This window comes from Pristiophorus japonicus, chromosome 1 (assembly GCF_044704955.1).
Source record: "Pristiophorus japonicus isolate sPriJap1 chromosome 1, sPriJap1.hap1, whole genome shotgun sequence".
Lineage (NCBI taxonomy): Eukaryota > Metazoa > Chordata > Chondrichthyes > Pristiophoridae > Pristiophorus > Pristiophorus japonicus.
This window is the reverse complement of record NC_091977.1, coordinates 517490702-517501444: the sequence shown is the minus strand read 5'-3', so window position 1 is coordinate 517501444 and position 10743 is coordinate 517490702. Positions and strand designations below refer to the sequence as shown.

Here is a 10743-nt window from a genome sequence, read left to right as displayed (position 1 = left end):
TGTGCTGTTAAAAGCTGAGCCTGGGGATATTGCCAGCGTCAGATCAGTACCCATATTCTATGGAGAACAAATTAAGTAAAAAGGCTTTTTATTCAGCAGGTAACGAACTGATTACACAAAGAATCTAGTTTTTGAAGGCAGATTCCCAGAGTTCTGACAGCAGATAGACTATAACCAGTTAATTGACGATGAAAGGTTAAACTATCGTGACATTTGCACCAGGCACTCTGTCACTAGTGGCAATAATTTGCAAAATAATGGCACTTGAACGATTGAGCGGAGATTATTTGTGTTAATAAAAAATCTCGGCAATCTAGAGCTGAAATATACTTCACAAACGCCTCAAGTGGCTCCGGAATGTTCTCAACACATGCATGTGCGCATATGGGCATTTTGTTATTTTTATTTTAAATTATGGATCAGTGCAAACAACTGTACAAAAGCAAGAGTTATCAGAAGTCCAGGACACAATCTAATTTCAGGTTGGCATTACTGTGAAATCTATGCAAATTTCCAACCATTTTAATTAATTAATTAATTAATTAATTAACTGATAAATACTGACAGTTTATAAAATAAAAAAAAAGCCAACAGAAGAGACAGGTTACTGACAACCACATAACATTTATCAACTTTGCTCATTGGGGTGACCATTCCGTTAATCACGCATCTTTACTTATTATTAATGTTTACTGAAAGGCCTCTACCCTGAACATTTCTGGCATTGACTGATCCTCAGCTAGAAATATAGATTTTTTTTTAATAGGGAAAATTCAATTTAAAATAAAGTACTTTCCACATGCATAATTACAAAACAAAAAGTGGCCTGGAGACTTTTCACAGTCCTTTGTAACAAAACAACAACCCATATTTCCATTTTTAAAAAACTCAAAAGATGTGTCTTCTATGTGCTTACCAACACCATTTCACCTCATGGCATTTAACTTTATACTTGGGATATTGTAACTTTTATTCACCAAAAATGAACTGTAGAAAAGGATTATAACAATTGTTACAGTTCACTGCTTGGACAGCTTTCTGGTCAGAGTTTTGTTAAGTGCAGCTGCAATGCAACAAATGGCACAGAGCTCTTCAGAGCGAGGTCTCCTTGCGATCTTTGCTTGGAGAGGGTTTCAGTGTTTCCTTCACAGATTTGGGTGGCTCCTGTGCAATTCTTGCGTCGCTCACAACGTCCCTGTGCTGCTGAGCACCAGTGGCATTCTCTCCGAGTTCCTCTGCATCGTCCTGAGTCTGTTGATCTTGTTTCAGTCTTTGCACCTGTAACAGTCGAAGCTGCACACGCAGCTCAATGATGGCCTCCCGCTCGTCGTGGATTGCTTGATTCAGGTGGTTGTTCTTCACCTGACACAGGAAGAAACAGTGAGCGTTAAACTGCTTTCACCGCTATAGGCGGAATTCATCATTCTTTTACGGTTTCTTTTGAAGCACTCTATGGCATTACAGATTTTAACTATGCAAAAACTTCAAACCAATTGCAAAACAATATATACTGCCTGCATGGGTAAAGCATGGTCGTCACTGAATGCCAATTTACATCTGGGAAGTGCTCGATGAAGGCTATAGATTCACTGCATATTTATAGAGTCCTGTATTTCTACCATTTTCAGCAGTTGAACAGTGGACTGGATATTAAAGCCTGAAGTATTCAGTGGTGACAAAATTACCCTGAACACAGAGCCCACTGACTGCAATGTTAGGAAGCAGCCACGTTCTGACAAGACTCCCACTAGCTAATGTCACTCCAATGTGCCCTTTACTGGCTGCTGAAATGGAAAATATATGAAACACTACAAAGTGTTACGAATATTTGGAACACTAATGGTCTTAATTGTAAAAGCAAAAGTGCATGGAAGTTGTCCAATGCAAGAATTTACCATGGTAACAAGTCATTAGTTATGCTGTACAGAGGATTCAGTGGCTCCTGTTGGAGCAATTATGAATCTAATAATGTCATTTACCTCCAACTCTTCATTTTGACGCTGAAGGTCTTCTAGGATGAGCTGCAGCTCTTCCTCATCCTCACTCTCGCTCTCACTTTCAGAGGAGTATTCCTCCGTTTCACTCCGACCATGCTGTTGTTGGCGACTATGAAGCAAGCAGAACAAAAACATTTCAAGTGTCTCATCTCATCTCGTGAAGGTGAGCCGCATTTGAAGTAACTTTACATTTATATCTATTATTTTTAAATGGGTTTTTTTTCTTCTGGTTCCCATCTCATGTAATTTAGTGTGTGCCAATTATGCTAACTACTGTAAAGTCAGATCTCTGGCCCACACAGCTAAAGCATTTAAAAGTGAATTGGATCGATTTCTTAATTTAGCAGAGATGTGGGTTTGCCGCAGGAAAGGATTCCAGCCCAGAATGTCAAACAGGTGCAGGATGGACTCACTGGCTATTTTAGCGTTGTATTCCTGCGTTCCTATATTTTCTTGAATCACAATTACCTGCTGTAATCTTACACAGAATAACTATTAGATTTTACTAAAGGGGTAACACTGGATGCTGTCACTAGGTGAACTGAAAAGCAATCGAAACAGAATGTTTAGCACAGCACTACTTATATAGGCCCTTCTCAGGGTCTGATTTCACAGTCCCATTTTCTGCTTTCTCAATACTAATCCCATTTTCTCACTTTCCCTTTATACCTTTTAATTATCAAGTAGCTTTTTGAATAATCAATTTTGTATCGACCACTTGTGTCAACATATTCCACATTCAGCTACTTTCTCCCCCATTGAGTATTCAGTGCTCATCTTAAGACCATGACCTCTTGATTTCAATTTACCTACCAATAGAAATAGTCCGCTTATTTTAATGAACACTATTAGTAAAATCCCCCCTCAATCTTCTCAGTTCAAGAGAATACAGCTATAGTTGCTCTCGCCATATTTTATAACTCGGGTCCTTCATCCCCGATATCATGCTGGTAAAATCTGTGTTGTACTTTCTCCATGGTTATTATATCCTCCCTCCTACAGTGAGGAGCCCAAAACTGTACATAGTATTCCAGATCTTGCCCATCACGGTACAATCATGATCTCTTTTCACATTTCTTACAATATAATCCCAAAGTCCCATTAATCTTAAGTTTTTTTAAAATCAGTCTATCCATGTTCGAGGATGTGTGTTCCTGCACACCTGTTTCTTGATCCTCTACTGTACTAATAAACTTGCCATTTAAAGTATACTTACTTCCATTATTTATTATTCCCTTTCTTTGTCATGGGCCTCAGTTTTCTCATCCAATTTTTTTGTGGCACTTTATAAATTGCTTTCTGGAAGTCCATATCAACTGCATTCATTGTGCTGCCTATTTGTGCTTTGTTATTCTCTCAAAAAAATCTATCAAGTTAGTCAAACATGACCTATCCTTTACAAACACACACTGAAGTTCCCTGATCAGTCCATACTGAGTATTTTTAACTTTAAGTATGGTCTCTAGTTAATTTCTTGCTAATCGATAGTTGGCAGACTTATCCTGGTCTGCCATTTTATGCATTCAGCCCCTCCAGATCCCAACCACTCACTGTAAAAAGGTTTTTCCTCATGTCCATAAATCTATGTACTCTGGTTCTCAACCCTTCCACCAATGCTAACAATTGCTCTCTATCTAGACCCTTCATGATTTTGAACACCTTTATCAAATCTCCTCTCAACCATCTCTGCTCTTTTAAAAAAAAAAGAGACTAATTAAGGAAAGGGTATTTGCAAATGTTTTGGCAATAATGTCGTCCACTTTTCTTGAAATGAACATGTGGTGACTGCACTTCAAAAGTAGTCCATAATTTGGGGAGTCTTACTGTCAGAAGGAACTATATAAAAGCAATAATGTTTATATATTATCATTCATTAGAAATAAAGGAAGTATCATTGATTGGGTATACTTCATTAAATCAGGACATTCTGGATTGGCTAATCTCCCAAGATGGAAGCCACAATGCTTCATAAACTTAAAGAGCTGGCTAACCTCAGGCACCCAACGCAAGCTCAATAGATAATATTGGGGCTTGAATTCAAAAGTGTTTTTTCGTGCCTTTAACTCCTAATCCATACAAAAGTTCTCAAGTAATGCTCTCTGTACAAACTTTGGCACCTTTGCTCACCTCTGAATTTCTGCAATCTCGGCTCTAAGACGTTCAATTTCCTCTTTTTCAGATGCAATCTGTCGCCGTAAATACTGCTCCATGGCCAGCAGTTCCTCCTGTTCGGTCAGGATTTCATTCTCCTTTAAAACAACCTTTCCACGTGAGAACTAAAGCAACTCTTGAGCCATGTCAAAACAGTGACACCAAGAAGGACTGTTTTTAATCTGCATTCTCATCGGATAAGTACCTTGAATATAATGCATCACACTATACTGGAGAATGAAATACCCTGAATGTTTCAATGATTAAACCATTAGAACTATAGTCATCAATAAGCTGAAACCACAGCATTTCCCCCCCATTTATCTACCCCTTTCTCAGTTCTCGAAGGCAATAATGTATTGTGAAGTACATTTCTATAGGCACTGGGAGTTATCAGAACCTCATCCAAGTGGTTGGTCTCCAGAGTGGACAAGGGAGAACCAGTTGATGTGGTGTATTTGGACTTTCAGAAGGCTTTCGACAAGGTGATTAATGTGCAAAGTTAAAGCACATGGGATTGCGGGTAGTGTGCTGACATGGATTGAGAACTGGTTGGCAGACAGGAAGCAAAGAGTAGGAGTAAATGGGTACTTTTCAGAATGGCAGGCAGTGACTAGTGGGGTACCGCAAAGTTCTGTGCTGGGGGCCCAGCTGTTTACATTGTACATTAATGATTTAGACGAGGGGATTAAATGTAGTATCTCCAAATTTGTGGATGACACTAAGTTGGGTGGCAGTGTGAGCTGCGAGGAGGATGCTATGAGGCTGCAGAGTGATTTGGATAGGTTAGGTGAGTGGGCAAATGCATGGCAGATGAAGTATAATGTGGATAAATGTGAGGTTATCCACTTTGGTGGTAAAAATAGAGACACAGACTATTATCTGAATGGTGACAGATTAGGAAAAGGGGAGGTGCAACGAGACCTGGGTGTCATGGTACATCAGTCATTGAAGGTTGGCATGCAGGTACAGCAGGCGGTTAAGAAAGCAAATGGCATGATGGCCTTCATAGCGAGGGGATTTGAGTACAGGGGCAGGGCGGTGTTATTGCAGTTGTACAGGGCCTTGGTGAGGCCACACCTGGTGTATTGTGTACAGTTTTGGTCTCCTAACTTGAAGAAGGACATTCTTGCTATTGAGGGAGTACAGCGAAGGTTCACCAGACTGATTCCCGGGATGGCAGGACTGACATATCAAGAAAGACTGGATCAACTGGGCTCGTATTCACTGGAGTTCAGAAGAATGAGAGGGGATCTCATAGAAACATTTAAAATTCTGACGGGGTTAGACAGGTTCGATGCAGGAAGAATGTTCCCAATGTTGGGGAAGTCCAGAACCAGGGGTCACAGTCTAAGGATAAGGGGTAAGCCATTTAGGACCGAGATGAGGAGAAACTTCTTCACCCAGAGAGTGGTGAACCTGTGGAATTCTCTACCACAGAAAGTTGTTGAGGCCAATTCACTAAATATATTCAAAAAGGAGTTAGATGTAGTCCTTACTACTAGGGGGATCAAGAAGTATGGCGAGAAAGCAGGAATGGGGTACTGAAGTTGCTTGTTCAGCCATGAACTCATTGAATGGCGGTGCAGGCTCGAAGGGCCGAATGGCCTACGCCTGCACCTATTTTCTATGTTTCTATACTAAAACCTATATGCAGCAGATAATTCAATTGTAGAGTATTGCAGCCAAACCTATCCTATTTTCTTATCAAATTCAGACACCTGGGTCTTACGCTGTACAATTCCCTGTCTAAGCCCACCCGCCTCTACCTTCCTCGCATAATTTTAAGACGCTCTTTAATACTCACCACTTTGACCAAGCTTTTGTTTATATCTCCTAACATCTCCTTCTTTGGCTCGACATCCATTTATTTCTGAGTACGCATCTAAGTGTGCCTTGGGGGCATGTTTTTACATTAACGGTGCTGTATAAATGGACGTTGTTGCTGCCGGATAAGGGAATGCCTTAAAAAGTGTATGGCGCAGATTATTTTGTTCCCTGGAAGAAGCTAAACAACCTAATTCCAGTAAGTATGTAGTTCATTTGCAGCCCTATGAGATTGCAAAATATTTCTTTAATTTTCTTTGTTCTGATCATTCCTTAAAGGATTTTAAAAAGTATATTTCAGGAGATCAAAGGTCACTTTGACTATCCTTCTGCAGCGAAGAGAGAGATCTGGGTGTAGAGGTCAACAGTGAACCACCACATAAGGTTATAGACTTGATTATTCCAATGCGCTCCTGGCTGGCCTCCCACATTCTACTCTCCATAAACTTGAGGTCATCCAAAACTCTGCTGCCGTGTTTTAATTCGACTAAGTCACATTCACCCATCACCCACCCCTGTACTCGCTGACCTACATTGGCCCCCAGTTAAGCAACACTTCAATTTTAAAATTCTCATCCTGGTTTTCAAATCCCTCCATGGCCTCATCCTTCCCTATTTCTAATCTCCTCATCCCTACAATCCATCGAGATGTCTGTGGTCCTCCAATTCTGGCCTCTTGAGCATCTCAGATTTTAATCGCTCCACTATTGGTGACCGTGCCTTCAGCTGCCAGGGCCCTATGCTCTAGAATTCCCTCCTTAAACCTCTCTGCCTTTCTTGCTTTAAAAATTCTTTAAAACCATACCTCATCGCCCAAGCTTTTGGTCAGCTGCCCTAATATCTCATCTCTTTGTTTGATAATGCTCCTGGGAAGCACCTTGGGACATTTTACGACATTAAAGGCGCTATATAAATACAAGTTGTTATTGTTTGGGTCTGTGCTTCAGCTCCAATTTTACAACTGAGTGTTAGATCAGAAGAGGTCATCCAAAACTCAGTTATTTTTCTACATTCCAAGGAAGAATTTTTTTTTTTTACTGTTTAATAATGTATAGCCTAAGCCAGAGTCTGACAGAGGTTTCCAAAGTAAGAGAGATAGGTTGGGGACTACAGGCACATACAGATCCGAGGGTTTCTGTTGAATGCCAGTCTGACTAATTACCTAGCTATCCAGCGCACTCCAGTCTGTAGAGAGTGAGGGCTCGCTTATAAGTTTGGTCTGATACTGAATCAGAAAGTGGGGTCAAAGCAGGAAAAAAATGGGGAAAAAAACAAATTTAAAAGCTCTTTATCTGAATGCACGTAGCATTCGTAACAAAATAGATGAGTTGACGGCACAAATAGTCGATAGCCATTACAGAGACGTAATTGCAAGATGACCAGAACTGGGAACTAAATATTCAGGAATATTTGACAATTTGGAAGGACAGACAGAAAGGAAAGGGAGGTGGGATAGCTCTGTTAATTAAGGATGAGATCGGTGCGTTAGTGAGAAACGATATTGGCTCAGAAGATTAAGATGTTGAATCAGTTTGGGTGGAGTTAAGGTATAAGGGGAAAAAGTCGCTTGCGGGCATAGTCTATAGGCCCCCTAATAGTAGCTACAGTGTTGGACGGAGTAAAAATCAATAAATAATGGAGGCTTGTACAAAAGGAACAGCAATAATCATCGGCGATTTTAACCTTCATATTGATTAGACAAAGCAAATTGGCCAGGGCAGCCTTGAGGAAGAGTTCATAGATTGTATCCGAGATAGTGTGCTTGATCAGTATGTTGCGGAACCAACCAGAGAGCAGGCTATTTTAGATCTGGTATTGTGTAATGAGACAGGATTAATAAATGATCACCTAGTAAAGGATCCTCTAGGAATGAGTGACCACAATATGGTTGAATTTCAAATTCAGTTTGAAGGTTAGAAAGTTGGATCTCAAACCAGTGTCCTAAGCTTAAATAAAGGAGACTACAAAGGTATGAAGGTAGAGTTGGCTAAAGTGGACTGGGAAAATAGATTCAAAGTATAGGACGGTTGATGAGCAGTGGCAGACATTTAAGGAGATATTTCATAACCCGTAACAAAAATATATTCCAATAAGGAAAGACTGCAAGAGAAGGGATAACCATCTATAGCTAACAAAGAAAATAAAGGATGGCATCAAATTGAAAACAAGGGCATACAATGTGGCCAAGACTAGTGGGAGGCCAGAGGATTGGGAAGCTTTTAAAAGCCAGCAAAGAACGACTAAAAAAATGAGGACAGGGAAGATAGATGATGAAAGTAAACTAGCATGGAATATAAAACAGACAGCAAGAGTTTCTACAAGTACATAAAAAAGAAAAGAGTGGCGAAAGTAAATGTTGCTCCCCTAGAGGATGAGACTGGGGAATTAACAATGGAGAACAGGGAAATGGCAGAGGCGTTGAACAAATATTTTGTATTGGTCTTCACGGTAGAAGACAGTAAAAACATCCCAATAGTGGATAATCAAGGGGCTATAGGGAGGGAGGAACTTAATTCAATCATTATCACTAAATAAGTAGTACTCGGTAAAATAATGGGACTAAAGGCGGACCAATCCCCTGGACCTGATGGCTTACATCCCAGGGTCTTAAAAGAAGTGGCTGCAGAGATAGTGGATGCATTGGTTGTAATTTACCAAAATTCCCTGGATTCTGGGACTGTCCCAGCGGATTGGAAAACCGCAAATGTAACACCCCTATTTAAAAAAAGGAGGCAGACAGAAAGCAGGAAACTATAGACCAGTTAGCCTAACATCTGTCGTTGGGAAAATGCTGGAGTCTATTATTAAAGAAGCAGTAGCAGGATATTTGGAAAAGCCTAATTCAATCAAACAGAGTCAGCATGGTTTTATGAAAGGGAAATCATGTTTGACAAATTTGCTGGAGTTCTTTGAGGATGTAACGAGCAGGGTGGATAAGAGGGAACCAGTGGATGTGGTGTATTTGGATTTCTAGAAGACATTCGATAAGGTGCCACATAGAAGGTTACTGCACAAGATAAAAGTTCACGGGGTTGGGGTAATATATTAGCATGGATAGAGGATTGGCTAACTAACAGAAGAGAGAGTCGGGTTAAATGGGTCATTTGGTTGGCAAACAGTAACTAGTGGGGTGCCGCAGAGATCGGTGCTGGGGCTCAACTATTTACAATCTATATTAATGACTTGGATGAAGGGAGCAAGTACAATGTAGTCAAGTTTGCTGATGACACAAGATGTGTGGGAAAGCAAATTGTGAGGAGGATACAAAAAATCTGCAAAGGGACATAGACAGGCTAAGTGCATGAAACATAAAAAGTGAGTATGCAGGTACAGCACATAATCAGGCAGGCAAATGGAACATTGGCCTTTATTGCAAGGGGGATAGAGTATAAAAGCAGAGAAGGCCCGCTACAACTGTACAGGCTATTAGTGAGGTCACACCTGGAGTACTGTGTACAGTTTTGGTCTCCGTATTTAAAGAAGGATATACTTGCATTGGAGGCTGTTCAGAGAAGGTTCACTCGGTTGATTCCGCAGATGAAGGGCTTGACTTATGAAGATAGGTTGAGTGGGTTGGGCCTGTACTCTTGGAGTTCAGAAGAATGAGAGGTAATCTTACCAAAACATACAAGATAATCAGGGGGTTGGACAAGATGGATGCAGAGAGGATATTTCCACTCATAGGGGAAACTAGGGGACATAGTCTCAGAATAAGGGGCCGCCCATTTAAAACTGAGATGAGGAGGAATTTCTTCTCAGAGTTGTAAATCTGTGGAATTCTCTTTTCCAGAGAGCTGTGGAGGCTGGGTCATTGAATATATTTAAGATGGAGATAGATTTTTGAGCAAGAGAATAAAGGGTTATGAGGAACGAGCAGGGAGGTGGAGCCGAGTCCATGATCTTATTAAATGGTGGAGCAGGCTTGAGGGGCCAGGTGGCCTACTCCTGCTCCTATTTCTCACGTTCTTATAAACCCAAGGAAAATATCAGAGTAAAAGCCTTAAAATTGTAATTGCCATAATGTATTTAAATGACTTGAATACTTGTTCAGAGTTCACAGTACTGGTAACAATAGCAGAGTTGACCTTCCAAACTGAGAATTCCTGTCTCAATTGATATTTGTACTTGCTTCAAAAGGTGGAGTTTTACTTAGGGTGATTGTCTACAGACAGGTGAACCACCAGCCCATCCTCCAGGCAATCGCCCAAGATTCAAGCACACCTCCTGATTGTTGCCTTTGAAGGTGCTTACAAGCTGGAATATCCTGGAGTCAGGTCATCGTAAACATGGCTTCATGGAGGAGGGGGGAAATTAAGAATCAAGCTTAATATGTGATGTCGAAGTGTTGGAAATTATGACACCACATCTTCAACAGGTACTCCTTTGCCACCACCAATCCTGCTACAGCATCTGCCAGAATGCTGCAACTCTTTTCCAGGAGTCAACTCATTTTCTTAAATTGTGGTTAAATGCTACAGTAGCCGTTTTATCCAAAATGTCACACTTGCGCCACAATTCACTGTAATCTGCATTACATTGGACAGGCAAAACAAAATTTACTTGAGCTTAGGACAGTCTTAGATATCAGTCAACATTAACTACATTTTAATAAAATCTTGTAAAACGATGGTTAGTTGAATACTGTTTTACAGTAATAGAATCAGAGGTTTACAGCATAGAACAAGGCCACTTGAATCATTGCGTCTGTGTCAGATCTTGGCTGGAGCAATCCAAATCTAATCATACTGCCCCGTATTCTATTGACTGT

The 10743-nt window shown here is 40.6% G+C and overlaps 1 protein-coding gene across 1 annotated transcript in view; it reads right to left on the bottom strand.

Moving 5' to 3' along the window:
• Window positions 1-387: 387 nt before the first annotated feature.
• Window positions 388-10743, bottom strand: part of ralbp1 (ralA binding protein 1) — a 49483-nt gene continuing 39127 nt past the window's right edge. Inside the window, exons 8-10 of the mRNA XM_070896071.1 lie at window positions 4125-4246; window positions 1980-2106; window positions 388-1362 (exon numbers count right to left, since the gene is read on the bottom strand). Of these exons, the coding sequence (XP_070752172.1) occupies window positions 1093-1362; window positions 1980-2106; window positions 4125-4246 (519 nt within the window). The 3' untranslated portion in view covers window positions 388-1092. The remainder of the gene's footprint in view (window positions 1363-1979; window positions 2107-4124; window positions 4247-10743) is intronic.